General features: G+C 39.5%; 1 protein-coding gene across 7 annotated transcripts in view; it reads right to left on the reverse strand.

Annotated features, from left to right (window-relative positions):
• The window catches only part of ERC1 (ELKS/RAB6-interacting/CAST family member 1), a 302,544-nt gene that overhangs the window by 230,670 nt on the left and 48,625 nt on the right, over positions 1-23,249 (reverse strand). For all 7 annotated transcript variants that reach the window (XM_080393515.1, XM_080393513.1, XM_080393510.1 and 4 more), the window contains exon 3: positions 5,491-5,907. In XM_080393515.1, the coding sequence (XP_080249641.1) occupies positions 5,491-5,907 (417 nt within the window). The remainder of the gene's footprint in view (positions 1-5,490; positions 5,908-23,249) is intronic.

Raw genomic sequence — 23,249 nt, forward strand, 5'->3', positions numbered from 1 at the left:
CAATTATTATTTAAAAAAAAAAAATCAAAACTGTCATTTACTACCAAACACAGGTTTTGCGACACAATGTACAAAGCTATCGTTGGTTCCTTCGCTGTGCCACACCACTGTAACATGCAAGCATTGAATCTAGAACTGACACCTGAAGAAACCTTCCAGATCAAAGAGCCTTCCCCCTGTTTCTGAATAAAAGGCTGTAGTCGGCCATCTGTCCCAGACCCGGGTTCACCGTTCAGGGAATAACTGTCCCAATTTTATCTATCAAATCAAATGGCTGTTTCATTCTTTATGATTAACTATGTTGACATTCTGTTACACTGATATTTCAATGAACACCTCACCCCACCTTCAGTACCGGCTTAGCCTCGAAGTTTGAGATAACTGCTCCCTTTTCTCACGAGAATGCTACAGCTACAAGATCACAGTTTAACTTAGAGCTGTGTTGCAGAGTTTTGACTCTGCTTAGAGTTGTGCAGAGTTTTGACCTGCTGCTGAAGGTACTGACAACAGTCACAGTCGATCACAAGCTGCTTGCAGGACTTATGTAATCCTCCATTACAAATATGTGGTAAAACTGTTACAAAGGAAGAACAACTGGCACTGTGCATGACTTCTGCTGCATCTTTTCAGGAAAAGGCAATAGCTGGGGCCATGTATATTACCAGGACTCTCAATTTATGTTATACAAGGAAAGATGGGATTGATGGCTTCATAGGTGTATTCGGTAGATACCAGTAAGTACACTGGCCAATGAAAAGAAGGGAATACATTTGGGATCCTCCTTAGTTCTAATGATTTGAGACACCAAAGGATATCCCTACCTGAGCAGGAGAAAGCAGCGATATGCCAGTATATCTTGGAGACTACGATTAGTATATGCCATAGAGTGCTGTGAACAAAGGTGTATTTGGTTTGCAGAGTATGCATGTCCAGTAGCAACCCAGACATAAACAGGTCATCAGATTAACTACTGTTGTAAAGTCTGTGCTGATAGCACTTGTGAAGGAGTAAGAAAGTGGGACAACACTGCCAAAGTTGTTTGGCAAATATCTGACCATAACAGACGATGAGCAACTTCTTTTTGTTCCCCCTGGGTAGAGCCAATACAGAAAGCTTTAGTTTTATCCTTTCTTCTAGGCAGATGAGAAAGCTGGACTAAAATCTTTATCCAAAAACTTTCAAGAAGTTACCTCTTTACTGATTGTGATGCCAGAGGTGTATGATTTTAGTTTTCTTCAGATGTATATTCCTGAAGACAGACAGTAATGAACAAACCAAAGAGAAAGGTTTAACCAAGTTTGTGTAATGATGCTGGACTGTCCTTATGAATCATAGTTTGTCCGTAGCACTCCAAGTGTCTAGAACACCAGATATGGACACATTCACATGATATTCTGCCATAAGTTGCACTGATATTTGGTCTATTACTCTGTGTAGCTGAGAAAAATTTATTTCTATTCAGTGCATCTAGCATTTGGGGGGATGGGGGGGAGGGGAGCAGAGAGGTTTTCAAGAAGAGCACAGCAAGCTTCATTATCTTTAGAGCTATCTGCTGTCACTGCCATCACTGATAATTCTGCAACAGGTGAGTCTCGAACAATGAGGTGGCAGTTAATGTAACTTGGGAGCTATTCTGGAAGCTGTAGCCCAGCTGCTGGATTTTGTCAAGTATTTCTTGCTGGTATGATAATAATTTTGTTTCTGAAAGTGAAGTCTAGAATACCAACAATAATATGAATAATTTTCACTAAGACTTAAGAAGGGATAGTCAAAACAGCAGCTATCTTTTTATATACTATGAAGCTTAAGCTTGTTTTCTAGGGTAGAGGAATGTATGCAGCCACACTTTCTTCTGCTGAAGTTAGGGCATCCAGATCCATCCCTGTGTTCAGATGTTCAATTAGACATTTAATTTTTCATTATTTTGTATTAATGAGAGACTGTCCTCTGCATTAGTGAGTTGCCAAATGCATCCTGTGCTGGATATAGGACCTTTCCTACAGACTTGTATGGAAAAATCACTTGAGTTCCCCAGAATTCAGGACATTAGGGAAAAGCCCAAGAAAGTCAAATTGCTTATGGAGATACGTCTCAATATCTGCAGGAACATGGGTATGGGAGACTGAGACAGTGCTCTGGGAGATGTTCAAAGATATGCAATATCTTCTATATGAGGAATAATTAAGCAGCACTGGACTTTTCAGCCTGGAAAAAGAGAGAACACAGAAGAGATATGACAAATCTAAAATTGTGAGTAGCAATCACTCATTCTCTGTGTTTTCCAGTGCAAGAAGCTGCCAATGAGGCTACTGGGAGACAGGTTCAAACTCAAAAGAAATGAGACTGGTTCTTCCTGCAACAGATAGTAGGCCTACAGAACCACTTACCAAATGATGCTACAGCTGCAAAAGTTTACAGGGGCTCAAGAAGACAACGACCATGTACCTGGATGGCAGATCCATGGAGGATACTAAACTGACAAGACACCAAAAAAAAAAATCAAGAAAACCCTCATCTGCAAATAGTTGGGAAGATGGGACAGCATTACAGAGAAGCATCATGCTTATCTTGTTCTTACCCTTACCTGGGTGTCTGCACATGGCCATTATGTGGCCACTAAGAGGATGAAATGGATCACTGGCCTGAACCAGTCAGCTACTCCTTGGTTATGATCTTATCAGAACCGTAAGTCTGAGCTCTCTAAGAATTTCTTTTCCTTAGGAAATCAGTGCAATCTTCAGTACAATCACAGTACTAGCAATAGTTGGAGAAATCAATGAATTCCTATTTAATTTTCAAACTGCTGGCCACTGCACCTTCACTGTCAGTCCAAGAAACCATCTGATGACCCTGAGTTTCAACATCATGCTTTGAATTACATGTAGGCTTCAAAATTGAAAAATGGAGGGATACCTTTTTGCTTCAAGATGCAGGTCTTTATTATTATTCCCAGTAAAGATTTTTACCGGACGTCTGACACACTTGTGAAGTCAGAAGCAGTACTAGTGGGTTCTGACATCTCAGAAAGTGCTTCAGCTAAAATGGTCAAAACTGCTATTTAGGTTTTTCTCAGCTTTTCCAGTGTGTTAGAACAGTAAGTACAAATGCTGGCCTCCCAAGCTCATGCAAATCCCTTTGAGATACTAATGCCCCTCTAACAGCAGCATTTAAAAAAGAATTTAGCATGCCTTTCCAGATCCTGGGAATGCTAGATACAGAACCATGAAGATAGTTGATTGACTTCTTCAAGGCAGCTCAAAAAGTTCATAGCTTGTATCTGGGGTAGCAAAGGGCTAAAATAACCCAAAGCTATGGAAATACAGACAAACATGTAATAGAAGATTAGCTGAGGAGGGTGATGCAGACACACCTAAAATGTTCTGCACAGAGACAACTTCCAATGTAGAAGAGTGGTAACAACTCTGAACCAGATCCTGCAGAGCAGAGCAACTTGATGCTCAGGAAGTCAGATACAATCAGCCACAGTTCAGCGACATCCCCTGATTTTCTCCAGCTTCCAAGAGCCCCAAGGATGAGACCTGAGTTTCATGCAGACAAGCCTGAGTTCAATTAGCTCCGTCTAGCTCAGAGCTCAACGTGGGCACTTACACAAGGGTACTTAACAAAACCCTTCCTGATGTGACCCAGTTCCACAAGGAGATAATTTGGCAACTCTGCATGTGGCACCATGTTCCCAAGGCTACTAGGGTCTGCAGCTTCTAGACTGGACCCCACATCGTATCAATGGCGTGAGCTACCAGTTACAGCACGCCCAGCTTACCCTTCTCAATGGATTAGAGCTGTGTAAGCAGCAAGGAGTCATTAATTTTAAAATATTAGATAAACAGCATTTGCGCTTTCAAAGTCAGTAACCCATCTCTACCTTCCCCAGGGAACCCTTTACCATAAAGGCTAGGATTTAAATGATTGATGATTTCCACATATGTGTGAATGAAACAAGAATTTTTATCCCTCAACATCTACTCATCTATAGCTGAAAAAAATGTAACTGCATTCCTAAAAAATTACACAGCTCCTGCCAGCTTTTCATTTATGTTGCTGGACTTAAAGCAGCAACAAATGGAAGCCATTTGGGGCTCTTCCTGAAATAGATACAAGAATTGGAACACAGTTATCATTGGTTGCTAAATAAAGGAAAAAGCATGGTGTAGAAACTCTGGAATCATACTATCTTCACTCCAGACACTCAAGAGATTACTGCTCTATAAAAATAAATCTGGCATAAATCTGGCTCAGAAATGCAATGGGCTCTAGCTTTCTTATATAAATGCTTGCAAGAGCACAAGTACAATGGGTCAGGCCACAGAAAACATATGAATAAGAGGTATTAAGTAGAATTTGCTACAAACACACCTCAAAACCCTCTGTGCCAGGCCTTGCTTCCCTGGCTTCTTAGAGAGGGGGCTTCAATTTTGTCTGTGTGCCAGGCTTTCAAAAAAAAAAAGCTAAACCACAAAGTAGACATACAATGCCCCGAACAGGTCATTAGATTCACATATATGTGTTACACATACCTGTATAGTTATCAATTCATGCATTCAGACTAGATATAGATGTAAATTAATCTTTACAGAAAATCTTAGCATTCGTGAATACACGTATATACATACACACCTGAGTACGTACACAACACATGCTGAATTACTAGCCTTTCAGAACTTAATAATAGAATACTTTGGGAGGTTGGTTGACAAAAGGAAAATACATTTAACAATATAAAGAAATGTAATGACACTGGCTACAAAACAACTCATTTATTGTCCTTTATTTTTCTAAGATGCTTATACGGTTGGACGTTATGATCTTAAAGGTTTTTTCCAACCTAAATGATTCTGTGGTTATATGTAGCCTGGATTTCATTATGACTAGTTTAGGATGATTAATAGTGAAGAATGCCTGCCATTGTACTCCTCTACAATACAGATATACAATACAGGTGCAATACAGATATAACAATGTTTTTTCTTTTCTGTTTTCAGAGGTATGGTGGGAAGGGGTTACTATGTGTACAGCAATGTCCCCTTTAAGTTATCTTTTTTTTGGCTGTGCATCCAGGGCACCCAATAGTTTTATCAAATACCCTTCACAGCAAGAGGAGTGTTTCCATGGAAACCGTAGAGCAATCATCCATTACTCCTGCAAAGATTTCTCTCAGCTGTCTCCTAAATACAGGTAGCTACTTTCTCTCACACTAAAATAGAATGGAAGAATGAATTTTACAGTCTGTGAAAATTCACCTCCAGAGCTTCATATGGAGACTACGGTGAAAGTGGGGCCTAAAGCATAAAACCCCAGAAAGCACACGCAAGGAAGCCATAAAGAAGTTTTAAAACAGGGACAAATTATGTCAAGTTTGCAATGTAAAAAATAACTTTTAGAGAGGATGGAAGACTCTCTCCTTAAAGCTGTGAAATGGAGGAGACAGAGAAGAGCTTAAGATTGGAGATGAACCCAAACTTGGTCACTTACCTCTCTCAGCATGTTGTTTTCTTTTTCCTTCTGTTCAAGAAGGCTTTCCAAGTGGTGCACATGCATCTCTGCCTCAGCCAACCGTCTTGTTCGCTCATGATCTTCCTCGGTGGCTTTTGCTGACAGACCTTTACTCTGCAGCATCTCCAGCAGCTTTTTGATGGACTCATCACGAGCATTTAAGGTCTGTTTCTGTGTCTCAATACGCAGTTCCATCTCTTCTAAGGTTTTACGTAGCAGGAAGAGTTCCTTGGCCTGGCGTTCATGCTCTGCATGAAGTCGTTGGAAATTTTCCTCTGTGAGCTCTGCCACAAAGGGCTCACTGGTTCTAGTGCTGCTGTCCTGCTGGAACAGCTGGTTCAGGTCCCGCTGGATCCGAAGCTCATCTTGGAGAGCCTGTATAGTCATCTGCATATGCTAAAAGAATAAATAAATAAAATCAGAGGATTCCCTCCACTGGAGAAAAAGAGAATAGTATGACCCATGCCCGTCCTCCTGAACTACCATGAGGAAACCAGAACACCAATAGACCTACATTTTTGAAAGCAGAATTGAGGTGGAACTGGGTTATACTACAGAAATTTCAAGTCCCTCATTTTATACCTGGTAGAAGTTGCTTAACACTAGAAACCTCTTACTTGGGTGACTCTTCCACTTCCACCAACTCGACTGAGTCACTATTTCAAACAGGAAAACATCAGTAGGCATTCGTCAGTAAGCTGAGAGCTTAAAGTATTTTTTTTCCAGATGTTTGTGTACCCCATAGAAGAATTCTGCATAAGTCCCAGACTAGAATTACTATCTTGGCAAAGCAGAGGGACACATGATTATTAGTATTTACATATCGTCTAATAAAATGTCATCAGCCATGAAGACTCCCAAGGTCTTTAGCATTAACACTACACACAGCACAGATTTCCCAGCTGACTTACAGAAGACACTTCAGTATGTCAGAAAGAATTGTAACTATAGACAGCTGAATATATGCTGATGGGGGAGAAGGGTCACATCATACAATTTTATGTATGAGGATTTTAGTACAGAACAGAAATTGCCACCTTACAAGGAGGAACTGAAGTCAATCAAATGATCAGCAGTAATTTGTAGTTCTGCAGGACACTAAATCCTGTGAATACAGTGGGTTAATATAGTGGGATAATATGGGAGAAGCAGTTTACCTAGAAAAAAGTCCTCCCTTCATATTTAGATACACACGTGTTTTCTTCTCAGCAAGACAGAAGTATCAAGACAAGAACCAACAAGTACTAACACACAACAAAGATCTGATTACCAAGGATGACATACACACCAAGTGATACTCCTATACTCCCTTAAGAGCGGCAGACGTACTTACAGTTTAGTCTGAATGTGAACAAGTCAGACGGACTGATCACTGGGGTCTACCTTTACACATTACAAAAATGTGTTTGCAATACAGCTACTTCCAATATTCACTAGGATTAAAGTACTAGTCAGAATTAGTTATAATCTATGATCAAGCTTGACGCAAGACACACACTGTTCAGGTCTATAATATAAAGATGGTGCCAAATTAGTATGTTTGACATAAATCCAGGTACTTCATTTCTCTCAAATATTTGTGAAAAGATGAAATGTAAAAGGATTTGAATTTAAGTACTACTTCAAGAATATATTTATACAATTCTTATGTAAAATTCCTTGGAAATACTAAAAAACTGCCTGGAAATGGTCTTGGGCAACCAGCTCTAGACAGCACTGCTTGAGCAGGGAGGTTGGACCAGCTGACCTCCAGGGGTCTATTCCAACCTCAACCATCCTGCAATTCTATGAAAAGACAATACACAGAAGACAGTATCTGCAGCACAACCATCTATCTTTAACCTCTTTTACAAATGTTAATGGTTAGTTTGGCTGTATAGAATGGTGCATAAAGGCAATCCAATCCCACTTTCTTTACAAAGTTCAGTACTTCACAGAGTACTTCCCCTCCTTCTGTGTTCTGGCCTAGCTTTTCAAAACCGAAGGTGCTGTTCTATCATCAGCTCACTTAAGTCCACACTGCCACTAAAAGGAACAATTCAGCTCTCTGTCCTTCCTTAGGTGGCTGGTACTGACAACTGGACCAAAATGTCACCTGGTTAAAAATTCAGCCCCATCCAAACCAAACAAAACGTCTTTCCAGCCAGATCGCTGATCCAGTTGATGGGAGCGACTACACTGATGCTGATCCTGGTGTGAAGTAGGGGTGGGAACATGCAGTCAAAGAGCTGGTGGAGAAGAAAATGGAACCATCATTTATGGTATCAGCATAAACTGAAATAAATTTAAATTTGTAGCTTCATGGTCCATTTGAGATGCTGTTATTGTCTTTTCTTCTATTTAAATAACACAATAGTTGGCAGATACTAATTCTGCTAATCTAAAACTACACTTTAGGTTACAAAATATGTGATAACATAGCAAAGGTGTATTAGGTGAGGGAATAACTAATTACTCTGTTCTAAAAGGTACATTGTGTTTATATATTGGTGGATGCTCAGATTTATTTTCAAGTCAGCATTTAGCAGTTTAAGAGAAGAAAAGAACTATCTCAAGGGAAATCTATGGATTTTGAAAATGTTTTTAGAAATCACTTTTTCCCTTTTTTTTAATTTAAGATTCAAATTTTCATTTACTGTCATTTCTCCAAACCACGGTCAAAGTGAGAATGTCAGACAAACTCCAAGCCTTAAAATTGCAGTGCTACCACAAACATGCCAGCATGCAGGCAGGCAATCAAAACTACCACATCTCTTCAATTAATGTATGTTGATCAAGCTGTAAGAGAAAACTGACTGCACTCATGAAAAGGGTTGCCTCATCTGTACCTATAGAACACCAATAAAATCAGAAGCACTACAAAAGCAGTAGTGTGAGAACATCCTTAAATTTCATTAAACTTACACAATAACCTCACTAGACACAACTTTACAATTCCACATGAGTTAATTCCATTTGTATTTGAGAAGCTCTACTTACCCACAGCCCAGCTGTGTGTTGTTCCTAGCTAATAAACAAATTCCTACATGCTTCCACCTGCCTCTCCACATACTGCCACTTCAGCACTTCCTTTCTCCCAGGCAAGAAAAGAGCTTCTTCTGAAGAACCACATCATCTACTACATGAAATTACTTCCTCTACTCAGTGTTGTCTCCGAATGAAACTTGGGTTATTTATAAACATCAGTGGACTAAATCACCACAACCTAATTCCTGTATTTTTACCATTTGGTCTGTTGTGAAATCTCATTTCAGTTTACATAGGCAAAAACTGTGTCTCAGACCCACAGAAATTATCTCCCCCAAAGCTGGAAAAGCCTCCATGCAACTTTTGGGTCTGTCCTGGTTTTGGCTGGAATAGAGTTAATTTTCTTCCTCATAGCTGGTACAGTGCTGTATTTTGGATTTAGGATGAGCATAATGTTGATAACACACTGATCTTGTAGTTGTTGCTAAGTGGTGTCTACACAGAGCCAAGGTCTTTTCAGCTCCTCACCCCACCCCACCATTGAGCGGGCTGGGGGGGCACAAGGAGCTGGGAGGGGACACAGCCGGGACAGCTGACCCCAAGTGACCAAAGGGATATTCCACGCCACACAACGTCATGCTCAGCATATAAATATGGGGGAAATTCAGAAATGTGGTGTGAAAAAAAGAAATTAATCCCAGTGACAAATAGTATTTATTGATACCGAACAGCCTTAAGTAAGGACAAGAGAGTTTGGAACACCCAACATGAGTGGTCAGCAAGTGTCTTGAATTCAGTTTCCCAGGAAAAATGAAGAGGTGGGGGGAGAGGAAGGGTTAGCACCAAGCTTATGAATTACTATCACTGTTCTCTGAACTCCTCAGCTGAGAACAAACTTCATTATGTACAAAGTAACTGGAAAATTCACCATAGGAAATTATTCTATGCTTTTGACACCCACTCCTTTCCAACATGCAAGATGTATGCAAAATGGGTTCTTTTCTCTGATTTCCAAAATTTTGTTATGATTTTCAGAATAATGGAACAAAACTCTTTATTAGTTGGCATCATAAATAAACTACTTTTTCAGTTAACATAGCTCGTCTTCTATATAATTTCAAAGAAAATATCCTTTTTCCTCTGAAGAGGCAGGCAAGTCTTACCAGCTTCTCAACCATTTCTTAGACTTCACTTTTAAATCAGTGACTATCCCAGAAAGGCAAAATATTTTCCAAGTTCATGCGATACTAGCCACTGATGCTTAATCCTACTCTAGGACCTGACTAGAGACCTCGATCAAACTTGAAAAATATTCTTGAAACTTCTTATCTAGAAATAAACAAGTAAAAATACTTCTAATACCACTGAGCTTCGTTAGACCATACTCTGCTGAGTAAGTACCAATCATGCTTTTCTTAAATAGTTTAATAAAGGTAACATAATTAAAGTCAAAGCAATTATGTTGAACCTGTACATTGCTTGAAGCTTATTGCTCTTATTTCAGACCTTAAGGATTCTGTTTTTTCAAGTAATGAAAATAGGTCTTCAAGCAAATTATAACTACACCTGCAAATCACAAAGCTACTTTTGTGAGTACAGTTCTGTAGTGCTGATTATGCCCAATGTACTTTTCTTTCGACAGATCTAAGTCCCTTCAGGCCCACCTCAAATGTAAATCCTACAAGGGCAATGTGCAAACGTAACCTCTTACTGGGTGTTCCTCTGCTTGTATTACTTACATGGGGCAACTTAAAAGTTTGTTAACCAGGTTCTACACAGAGACAGAGTTTACCTTTCATCCAGCAACACAAAATTTACATCTGTAAGTAGCAGAACATGATTCAGTCTTTGCCTCCACCTAACAGGATTCAAATCCACATTTCCCACACCTGGGAAGATTAGTTAGATAAGTTTCCAACCTACAGTATGACCGCAGCCAATGATAATAGAAGTTCTTTATGTTTGGTTCACAAAGCAGTCCTGCTGTTGCAGTCTCAGGATAAGGCAATGTACCCATTGCTAAACTGGTGAGTTTGAGAACCTTGCTGCAGGCAGCTATTTTCATCTCTCCCTGTTGAAGCTTTTCCATTTTGCATGAAATATTTAAAGATGCAGTAGGCCTGACAGAAAACACTAAAAAGAACACAGCTTCTTATTCTAATTAGTAGAACGCATAAGAACAGAAAGACCTGAATAGCAATACCTCCAATTAACTTAAATGTTTATCATCCTGCCATTCTAAAGGTAGTGGGGGATGTGCATTTTAACATACTCAGAGAGAGAAAGGAATTTGATACTCTACAGCCAAGACCTGTATTCTAACCCTAGACCTTAGATCAAAAGGAGGCAGCCATTGCTGCTAGCATGATTTTGAAAGAAAGGATTAAACTGTGACATGCTTTTTAAAGAAAGGATTTCCACACTCATCTTTGCAAAACAGAGTTTGACCTAGCAAGCCATGATGTTTAAGATTCCAATATGCATGTGTCTGTCTGGTTTTGGTTGCCTGATTTAGGCTATTCACACTGCAGATACTGTCTTTGTAACTACCGTAATCAGGTACATAATTAATCCCATACTTTATTCAAGAAGTCTAAATGCCTAAATTAGAACTGTGAGTTCTGCAATACAGGCAAGGCACCTAGGCACTCAACACATATGTGGTTAACTTCTCCTTAATCTCCTGGATTTAAATTCTAAGTAGGTTAATCATAGAAATTAATTTAATTTTTGGAATATCAAGACAAAATTTGGTATGTTCAAGAGATGCCTGTTAACAATCAACAAAAAGGAAGAGAAGAACCTACTCTCTCCCAGCAACAAGGGAAAACATAAAATGCAATTATGCGATACTGTGTCACAGAAAGGTGTCACAATGACGTGGGAAGCATCGTTACATTCTTCAAAACTCATCAACTTAAAAAAAACCCTCCTCTTCCACTGAAGAACACTGAAGACTCATATTTAGAAGCAAGAGAATACAGGGTGATGGGAAGGACAGGGAGAAACAGCGCAGTCTGACTACAATAGTTAGTGTTGTGTTAGAAAAGCTTCAGCCTGGGAGATAAAGGTTCAAGCTCTTACTAATCATCTTCATACTTCCCAAATGAGACTCTAGTTAGTAGGCAATAAACTGTCCTTGGTTACATCTGTAACACCATATTCTTATAGAAGGGCCTGAGAGATTCTGCTTTGTACACGTATCTATCTGAATATTTACTCACTTTAGAATTTAAATCTACATCTCTCACATCATGGTGTCATAAAGGGAAGATGAATCTCAGCTCAAGGTCTTTGTCTGAATTAGCCAAGAAACCCCTTAGCATCTCCCACACTCTACTGAGCATCCCTGACCAAGTCTACTTCCTGCTCAGGGGTTGATTGCACCTCACCCTTCTCTGATTTTTAATCAGAAATTCCACTCTACAGGGAAGATTTTTTTTTCCTAACAGAAGTTTTGCTGAAATTAGCAGATTCAATAAAAGTTTCTTATAAAAATATTATTGACAAACTTAGCTACTGAAAATTACCTGACAACTTCTACTGTTAACCCACAATGCCAGTACATTCTGTACTGAATGACAGCTTATGATGTACATGTATTTGGAAGTTTTCTACAAATCTGCTCATGCCAAGCTGTTCTTCATGTAGAAAACAGTAAGTCCTTGGAAAGATATAGGACAGGTTTGCATTTTTTTATTACATATCACATATTTCTGTATTTATCTTTCAGGATTCAACCCAGGGACAAAGAAAAAAAAAATTAAAAAGTAAACAGATGTAATTTGTTTACCAAATTACAAAACCAAAAATCTAGAATTCTGCAAGATGCCAGTTAACAGCTAATCTTATTCAGCCAACTATTTTTACAGCTGGGGGGGAAAAAGACAGGCTTTCAGCTACAAAAGCCCTTCCAGGTCTGAAACAGATGTACTTGTAGTACATACAAACACTGCCTTACTTTTGTCTTTAGATCATCATGACTACAACGCTACTAGTCTGGAAAGAAAAGATACAACAGTTATGACATATTTTATTTCAGAAGACAATTCAGTAAGGTCTGCCCTCAAATGTACATCACCAGAAAATGACAGAAATTAAATGTCCTCTTACTGCCAGCAAATCCGCAGACACAGTCATAAACTTTTGCATTATGATGATTCCTCTCATGTTCTTTACAATGAAAGCACTTCAAACATTTTTAAGAGGACGAACCACATTCAGCTCAAAAGAGATCACATGCCAAACGCTAGAATAGGATTTGGTCACTATGGGAAATCATTCTTTCCCATTCTCAAAGAGTTAATGTTTTGGCGGCACTTCTGGGAAATAGATTCTGCTGAATGCACTGCAGAAGCAAAGGCCTGGCTGGCTGAGGGAGTCCCTGCTGACATTCAGCTGCAGCCCACGCAAAGAAACTGAAAAAAGGGCTAATGTCAGGTGTCCAGCAGGGCTGTGATGAAACAGAACTTGCTGATTCCAGAAATGCTACATACTCCTGTAAGATGGATATGGGGCTTCAAAACCCTTATTTAAATGGAAATCATTGGGTGATTTTCATAATGTTTAGTTTAAGATACAAAATACAGCTATGATTTTAATAGGATTTAATTTGTGAGAGTCAGAGATAGAGACTTGTATTTTAAAGACAACCATACATTGCATTATCTCTGAGAAAGCAGAAAGGCAAGATGGTAAAAAAATGCTACAGGTAAAGAGCTTAATTTGTCAGTAACACATTTGTCAGCTGAACTAGACTAACGCAAATTGACTCATTTGGTTTAAGGGGGCAGCATGCAGCAGCCTAATTCCTTCGCCTCTGTCTGTAAAAAAAAAAACCCAAACCACAAAAAACCAAACCAAACACAAGCAAACCAGCAGGAATTAATTTAAACTCCTGAAGTAAGAAGATCAGAAACTACCTAATAAACCTGTAGCCACAGAAGAACCAAAACTGCAATGCAATCACCTCATACAAAGTGTAGAGTTACATCCATAAAAAAAGCTGCAAGGTAAAACAGAATAAATGCAGTACACCAATTATTTAGTGGTAAATGTCCACGTGAAAGATTTTACCTATGATAAACATGAAGCAGTTTATGTTACAAAGAAAAAACGTAAGCTATTTCTATATTCAAGGAATAAAGCATGTATATGGGCAGTTTCTACAGAATACCTGAAGCACAGTAGATACGTACCTTATTCTGAAGAAATTTCTTATTGCACATACCTGTGCAATAAGAATAAAAATTCTGATTAAGTATAGGCTAACCTAGTAAACTTCTGAAAAACATCAGTTTATCTATCAGTTTCTGAACTATGAATATAATTCTGACAATTATATTCTCCCGCTTCCTAAGGGAATTTGAGCTCTGTGGCTGATACCACAATTGGTCTAGTAGGCTACAGAATTCAGAGGAAAATTATTTCTAAAGTCATACCAGTTAGTCCCAGCTACCATGTGTTTAAATTTCCAAAGGTCCATCTACATTAGTAGTTTAGTGTGTTTCACAAGCTTTGTCTCAGGCAAATCTTCCTGCATCTACATTTCACATGCTTTGAGTGTCAGCGCGCTATGATTCTGGAGGCAGAAACTGGATTCTTTGAAGTGCCCCTCATCGTTCTTGAGAACAGGAATTTGGGGATTAGGGCAAATGTTTAGAATTTCTCATCAGAATCAAAAATTTCCATACGATTTTAACCTCTCTTTCCTGCTAGGCTGTCCAAATTGGGTTAGCATTACACTACTTAAATATCATGTTTTATTTATAAGCAGATATGAGCTTTGATTATTTGTTCTTATGCTGCTGGGGAAACAAGAGTCCTTGCATATACACAGTTTCACACACTGTAGTAAAATAGTTCTTTACAGTTTCTGAGTCCCCTGTCTGGCAAGCACAAACTTCTTTTGTTACAAACTGTGTTGATAAAATGGATCCTCATGCAAGAAGTTTCTATAAAAAAAAAGCCAACACACAAACATCAGACTGATCTATACTCAGGCCAGCCACAACACAACTTCTAGAATTCAGTCCTACACTATTTTTCATGTGTATGCAACACACCCGATTTAATCCACAGTATTGATTATTTCTAAACGTTGTGCCCATGAAATAGGTGCTTAGGTGCAAATTCAGCTTTTCTGAACCTCTCATCCCCTGAAAGTAAGTAGAAATCATTAGGGTACTTAAGGGAAGGAGAATTTTAACATTTACATATGTATACATGTCTAATATTTTCAAATTAATAGCATCTACATGAAACATGACTCATTTTGTTCATAGATCAGGAGCTTCTCTGCAAAAACATATTATTAGTCACCTCAATTAGGGAAGTCAGCAAATGTATCCTTCCATTAGCTGATGCAAAGAATCAATCCAAGATAAAAGGTGCTCTGCTACACAACCTTTGATCTTGTGTTCAGTATTTTCCAAGATACAACCATACATCAACACTGTGCTCTAGTAAGGAAAAACAGCTGATGATTTATATTGGAAGAGTAGTATTCGAAAAATCGATGCACAAGAAGAAAGCCGTGACTACTTTATCCACATCACCCTCCCCTTGCCAACACCTCCTCAGTTTAAACCTTCTTCTATACTAGTTGGTTCAGAGATATTACAGTATAAATCTCAGCAAGAATATCTTGACTGAAATATTTTGGATAATTGCATCTGCATGCATAAACCCTCTGTCTCTCATGTAAGGTGATAAGGCATGGAGCTGGCCTGACCTTTAAAGCTTTTTGAATACTTCAAGCTTGTGACTGCTGAGGACTAAAGAAACAGTTACAAGGTAGGCTGCGGTGTAATAAAACTGTAAGCTTTGCCAACTTCTGCTTGCCCAGCAACACAATAGTTTGTTCTTCCTTGTCAACCTGGAATGCAGCACAGTGGCATCCTTCACCTGCAAGCAGTAGTGGGAGATCTCCAGTGCCTAGAGACTACGGATTGATGACTACACCAGGAAGTGTTCTTTCCAAACTTGTGCCTCCAGAAATTGAGTTACTGTCCAGACAAGATATCAAAAGCCCAATAATCAGCTGCTAAGCTGAAGAAATGGAGTAGTTGCTAGCCCCATCAGACAGAACCATAAAATCTGGACAGTGGTTCACCAGCAAGCTGAAAACACTGAAATTAACTGGTGTTTTGTTTGTTGGCTTTTCAAAGACATTTTCTTGAGCAAGAAAAGCATCAGACAACCAGATATGGCCATAACCATAAGAAGACTGCACTAAGGATTTGATCCTTAGTCAAATAATAGAACATACGACATTCAGGATTTCAAACAACATATGGCTGTTCCGTGACACATAGAAAGTTCTTGCCAATGGAGTCTTTGTACAATGTTCAACCAAGACAGGGAGATAACCAACTACTGCCTCTTGCTGCACAGACCATGTGTAGAATGAGACTTTGCCAGCCTGCTTATAATTTTCTTTGTGCTGATTAGATGCTAACCTTGCAAGGCAAAAGTCATTTTACAGACATGACTACAGCGTGAAGAGGCCCTGCATGCCCAACATCTCATCTCACTGTTTCAGAAGATGATGGGACCAATTTGGCTATGTCACAGTCATACTTTCATTCTTGCTTTACTTGTTCATAGCCTCTCTAATATACCTTCCTAACTGCTTTCTATCCCATACATAATTGTAAGCATTGCATCTTCTCACATTTGCCATATCATCAGTTCTTCAGGGAAAGTAAAACAAGTTTCCTGGAAAAGCATTTGCACATGATTTTCCTGTATTAAGCCAAGTAAGAAATAACTGCAGACTTACATACTCAATTGGCCCCAAATCCAAAAGGCCTACAAAGACAGCTGCAACAAGAGCAGTACGCAGGTACATCATCAGTGACGTAGAGGACTATAGTTTGTGCATTGCTAAATACAGACAAAACCCCCAAAACCTCATTCATTTTCCCTTACTTAAGTAAGTAGAGTAGGCTTTTTTAGAGTTATCAGTGGCACAGCAGTCAGCCACAATGGCAGGAATCACTTTAAGTCTATCTTGCAAGATTAGGGCTTGATGTTCTCACAAGCAAGGTAAGTTCTTCCCAAATGGAAGATATGCATCCCTTCCATCTTCATAACTTTGTTAATTTTCTTTGAAATGCAAGAAAGAATAAAATAGAAACCCATTTGTAACAAAATTTGCAATAGCAGCAATCATCAGTGAGACTCAACTAAGCCTTTTCAAACCTGTGGCTTTTCAACATTACACATGTTATCTTCTCAGCTCTCTGCCATAAAATATTGGCTGCACTCACAAAGGGACAGACTTGAAAACACTCTTTTCTGGATACATGAAGTCTCTTATGCCGAGTATAGTTTTGGGAAGACAGGCAGATCAAATGCCTTACTAGTGTTTCAGGATAAATTTAGAATATGACTGCAGTAATCACTGTCCCTGTGAAAGAACATGTAAAAAAACTCTGATCACAATGTTCTGACACTTACCCTCATGCTGAAATGACAGCAGCACCTCTGATAGCAAAGCAGAAAACAGCACATTACATTAAGTTCTAAAGGAGCTTTCTGTGACCTTGAGGAGGCAACACAATACCCCTTGAAGGAGTTCAAGAGATAAGTGACAGCAAAGCATGAAGAGGAACTTAGATAGTTCTAGAAATGAGGCGGCCTAGTACAACGTACCTGAACAGAAGGCATTCAAATTTCTGATAGACGTACCATGATAGTGACAGATACAAGGGTCACATGCTGCTTTGGAAATATTAAGTCAAGGATTTTCACTATGAAAACCTTTATTGGATAGTAGAATGTGATGAAAATACTTAAACAGAAAAGTCCTTCCATTTAGAAGAGTGTTTCTTCCCTGCAGACATCTTTCTGCTAGGTACAAGAATTTGCAAAGCAAGAGGCAATTCCCTCTGGCAGCTCAAGCCATCAGGTGCAGAAAGTTGAGTTCTTAGTATGCCAGAGATACATCTGATCAGAATGTGAATCAGAGAAGCTAAAATGGGTAGTCTGCAACAGGACTGACAGCTAGAACTACTTTTGTCAGTGAAAAGTTTTAATACTGTGTCTTGCACATCACTCTAGGAATCAAGTGACTAGATAGAAGAACATAAAGCAGATCTGAGTCCACTGCAATAAGCATGAAAGTATCTAACACAGAATAGTCTTGCATTGTCCATGGATCAAAATGGACAGTCGCTGTAGACTGTGTTGGTAAAATCATTCAGGGTGAATCTCTCACTGAACGAATACTGCCTTTTAATAAACCTTTTCAGGAATTACTTACTCATGAATCACTACTACATGGTCATTAAAGCAATATGTCACGCTGTTAGGCTTCTTGCAGAGCAATAACTGAACTCCCTTGCTTCTTTATATACCAGACTGAGAATACATAACTGTCCAAGATCTGCAAAAATAGAGACAAAAAGAATAAAAATGCAGTACAATTCAGTATTTCGATTCTGGTTCAAGCGCATTTATGCAAATCACCTTGTAACCAAGTGATATGCATTTAAAAATTATTCAGAGAAGCATCTTAATCTTCTGATAGATCTGGATGAACAACTGTCAAGACAGAAAGGAGAACAAATTCCCTGTTGTGAGTTCGAGGTGTCAATCCACCAACTCTAGCAAGAGCTTAAGCATGGCACCAGTGTCTGAACACAGATGTTAATCTCAGAACTACATGTTTTATAAGAGCGTTAGTTCAAAACTAGAAGAAAAATTAAATTGAAAAGGGCTTGAAAATCTGGAAAGCTCATTTGTCTAGTGTTACACTTTTTATTTGAGGGAAACAGAACAAGGTGGGTTCTGAAGCCCCAGATTCTCCTCACCTGTTGGATATATTCTGGGACCTAGAAAGAATTAGGGAAAGGACTCCTTTCCTCAGAGAAGGAAGGAGAAGAGTCAGCAGAACTGCTACCCTGACTTTCAGGGGGCAGACTCTGGCCTGCTTGGGAGACTGGTTGACAAAAGTCCCTTGGGAGGGAGTCCTGAAGGGCAAAGGAGTCCACGAAGGCTGGACATTCTTCAGGAAGGAACTCTTAAAGGTACCAGAGCAGGCTGTCCCCATGTGCTGAAAGACGAGGCAGCAGGGAAGATGACCAGCAGCCTGGCTGAACAGAGAGCTTTTGCTGGAACCCAGGAAAGAAAGGAGAGTTTATGACCTTTGGAAGAAGGAGTAGGCAACTCAGAAGGACTAGAAGGATATCATGAGGCTATGCAACAAGAAAATTAGAAGGGCCAAAATCCAACTAGAACTTAATCCAGCTACTGTCATAAAAGACAATAAAAAATGTTTTTCTAAATACATTAGCAATAAAAGGACAGCTAAGGAGACTCTCCATCCTTTATTGGATGCAGGGAAAAACACAGTGACAAAGGATGAGGAAAAGGCTGAGGTACTTAATGCCTTCTTTGCCTCAGTAAGACCAGCTTTCTCTGGGTACCCAGCCCCCTGAGCTTGAAAACAGGGATGGGAAGCAGAATGAAGCCCCCATAATGCAAGTTGTTTTTTTTTTTTTTTATCATTTTATCATTTTCAGCAGTCTTGGCTAACTGGAGAGGTCCCAGTTGGCAGGAGGTTAGCAAACGTGATGCCCATATACAAGAAGGGCCAGAAGGAGAATCCAGGGAACTACAAGCCTGTCAGTCCAACCTCGGTGCCTGGAAAGGTTATGGAGCAGATAGTCTTGAGTCCCGTCATGCTGCATGTACAGGACAACCAGGTGATCAGGCCCAGCCAGCATGGGTTTATGAAAGGCAGGTCCTGCTTGACTAAACTGATCTCCTTCTATGACAAGGTGACCTGCTTAGCAGATGAGAGAAAGGCTGTGGATGTTGTCTATCTGGACTTCACTAAAGCCTTCAACACCATTTCCCACAGCATCCTCCTGGAGAAACTGGCTGCTGATGGCTTGGATGGGTGTACTCTACAATGGGTAAAAAATCTGAGTGGCTGAGCCCAAAGAGTGGTGGTAAATGAATGGTTAAATTCAGTTGGCAGCTGGTCACAAGTGGCTTTCCCCAGCGCTCGGTATTGGAGCCGGTTCTAATATCTTATCATGATCTGGACAAGGAGATCAAATGCACCCTCAGTAAGTTTGCAGATGACACCGAGTTGGGCAGGAGTGTTGATCTGCTGGAGGGCAGGCAGGCTCTGCAGAGGGATCTGGACAGGATGGATGGATGGGCTGAGGCCAACTGCATGAGGTTCAACAAGGCTCAGTGCTTTAATCTGCACTTGGGTCACAACAAATCCACACAACGCTACAGGCTTGGGGAAGAGTGGCTGGAATGCTGCTGGCAGAAAAGGACCTGGTGGTGCTGGCTGATGACCAGCTGAACATGAGCCAGCAGGTGGCTAAGAAGGCCAACAACATCCTGGCTTGTATCAGAACTAGTGTGGCCAGCACGACCAGGTCGGTGATCTTTCCCCTGTACTCAGCGCTGGTGAGGCCACACCTCAAATGTTGTGCTGTTTTGGGCCCCTCACTTCAAGAAAGACACTGTGGTGCTGGAGCGTGTCCAGAGAAGAGCAACAAAGCTGGTGAAGGGTCTAGAAAGAAAGCTTTATGAGGAATGGCTGAGGGAATTGGGGTGGTTTAGCATGGAGAGGAGGAAGCTCATGGGGGACCTTATTCCTTTCTACAGCTGTCTGACAGGGGGCTGTAGGTAGGTGGGTGTTGGTCTCTTCTCCCAGGTTACAACCAATAGGACAAGAGGAAATGGCCTCAATTGCACTAGGGGAGGTTTAGATTGGATATTACAAAAAATTTCTTAACTGAAAGGGTTGTCAAGCATTGGAATAGGCTGCCCAGGGAAGTGGTTGAGTCACCATCCCTGGAGGTATTTAAAAGATTTGTAGGTGTGGCACTTAGGGACATGGGTTTAGTAGTGGACTTGGCAGTGCTGTGTTAACAGTTGGACTGAATGACCTTAAAGGTCTTTTCCAACCTAAATGATTTTATTCTACTCTATGATTGTCACAGAATCATAGGAAGGTTTGGGTTGGAAGGGACCTTAAAGATCATCTAGTTCCAACCCACCTGCCATGGGCAGGGGCACCTTCCACTAAACCAGGTTGCTCAACACCCCATCCAACCTGACCTTGTCAGCAGGCAATTTACAAATCAAAATGAAGTGCCCCAGATTCTTCAAGATTCATATATGTTCCTTGTTTCTGATCAGATCCCCAAGTTACCTAACCTAACCTACTAGAACAAGCCCGTCCCTACCTAGTAGGACAAACCTCAAGATTTCCTCACAGACCCATTAATGCAGCTGGAGTCCATACGTATAATTTCCAATAGCCATTTCTGACTAACGAGCCCTGACCAGATATGTACCTAAGCTTTCAGGGCTGTTGGTATTGGTGTTGGGGGAAAACTGTGTTTTGTTTTGTTCTTTTTAGAAACTTCTCTTTACAAACACTCTTCTTGGAGGACAAGATATTAGAGAACTACCTTTGGTTTGCTTTATGCCCTTTGCTACTGAAAGCAGACATCTATTTGCCACCTTGTTCTGCCACAGACTAATTGATTGCTGTTTGCATCTGTATCCCCAAATACAGAGTATCTTCCTAAACCAGTAACTGCATACATAATAGCATCAGTGACAAACCCAACTGACAGGAAGGTGAAAAGCTAATCTATATAGTTTTAGGATTAACTTATGGTCAAGTCCCTAGTTATTACACAGAGGTAGGCAGAAAGCTGGATGGAAAAATCCTTCCTCAGAAAGCATGTTTCTATCCTCAGTTTCCAGAATAGCAGGGATAACATTGTAGAGGAGGTAGTGTTGAACCTGGAAATTTTCACTTTGGTGTCTAGGATGAAATCCCAAGAATCTCAATCTCAGAAAAGTAGGAACTACACACTAGTCCAACAAATGGAAAGCAGAAATCCATCATGTCTTCAAATATGGCTCTGTGTTTCTAGTTATGCACACAAAATATTTCTATAATTTTATCTTTTTCTAACATGTATTTCAATTTATCCAAGTTTCACAAAAGAACAGCTCTTACATCTGTACTTCATATACCTTAGTCATATCATTCTTTTTAACGGATATGCATCCCTACATCATGAAGTAAAAGCCAGTTTTAAAGTTCAGCACTCCATTGCAGGCATGGTTTGGGGGTTGAGTTTTTTTGGTTACAGTAATTTGTTATTTTTTTTTATTGTGATTCTGTTTTATGAGAAAAACTTCATTAAAAATCCTGATATACAACATTCAATAAATATAAAAGGATACCAGTAACATTATGTACTACCCTAAAAATAAAACCCTGTTATTTGATTAATTTTACAAGGAAAGGATAGAGCAGCTCCTCTTTGATTAACCTACCACGAACAGTTCAAGAAAAAAAGAAGTGCCAATTTAACCGTCTTAGTTTAAGTGACAGCAGTTGAAAAAATAGCCAGTCATTAAATGGGTTCAAAGGGTATATTATGGAGAATAGGTAAAAAAAAAGCTTTTTTTTCTTTAAAAAAAAATCACTACTTGAACTACTGAAAACTAATTTATAAGCTCAAACTGCAGCTACTGTCAGAAGAATGCAATATATAATAGGGGACTATAATCACACAAGTGCAACCTTTCCTTTATTAAAATATAATAATTTTTGTAAAAGCTCTGGAGAACACCTAAGCAAGTGATGCAATCACATCTCTGAGAAAAAAAATCATGATTATACCACTTTCACACCATTGCTTTCTCCAACCTAAATCAGCAATCCTTTGGGCAGTAACGGTCATTTTGATGTATGTGGTAGTGTAACAACCAGACTTTTAATACAAATGGTTTTGTATTAAATCTTTTAAACTGTATAGAAGCACATAACAAATACAGTGAATTAATCTTGATTATGTACTTTAAAAATAGTATTTTATCTAGTAGCTCACAGGAGCTAGTTACTGTAATGAACTCCATAATATCCAGCCCCACTTACCTACAGCTACCAGCCAGATTTTTTTTCTACTGAAACTGAGTAGCATTACTCAGTGCAAAATTTCTAAATTTGTTCTCAACCGGGAAGTTGTTGCTTCTGTCCCTTTTCCTCCCATAAAAAAAATAAAAGAGAGGGTTTGAGTCCAAAATTTTGTTCGCTCTTCTCTTGGCTACATCATTTAATTTAGCAAGTTGGTTTTTTTTTCTCTACAATTTCTCTACAAGCCTTGCTGTGGTAATCAGCCTTTCTGTGGAGATGTTAGTGTCCCTGTCATCCCCTGCCCCCCCCCCCCCCAAAAAAAAAAAGGGGGGGGAAGGTATTGTCATACAGATATTCAGAATATTTTATTGTACCCAAAAAAAAGTTGTACTTTGGTAATACAGACATGAGTAGTACAACTTCATGACAATCTCTAGCATCTATTTTAAATATAACAGTTCAAGGCTGTTGCTAGTATGAGGTTTCTTTCCGAGTTCTTGTCTGAAAAATAATTTCCTTGAAATAAATCTGTGTACTACTGATATAATAATGGAAGTAACATTTAAGCATATGGCACCTAGACACTAAACATACCTTAATTTTCCTAGAAGATAATCTGATAGCCTTATTGGAACATTTGATAACTTATTTTGAGGAAGAATTTAACTCTCAAAATCTATGTGCATCGTTCCCTTTGCAGCAGAAGTATACATGACTCACTGCTGACACTAGGCAGTGGCATGATACAATAACCTTCCTGTGCTTCTCAACTGCTGGGACTGGCAGTGACTCACCAGCAATTTCTCTCAGGCCAAGATTTCCTGTGATGCAGGCTTCTGTGCGCACCACTTCAGCA

Source organism: Falco punctatus (assembly GCF_963210335.1).
Source record: "Falco punctatus genome assembly, chromosome: 6".
Taxonomy (NCBI): Eukaryota; Metazoa; Chordata; class Aves; order Falconiformes; family Falconidae; genus Falco; species Falco punctatus.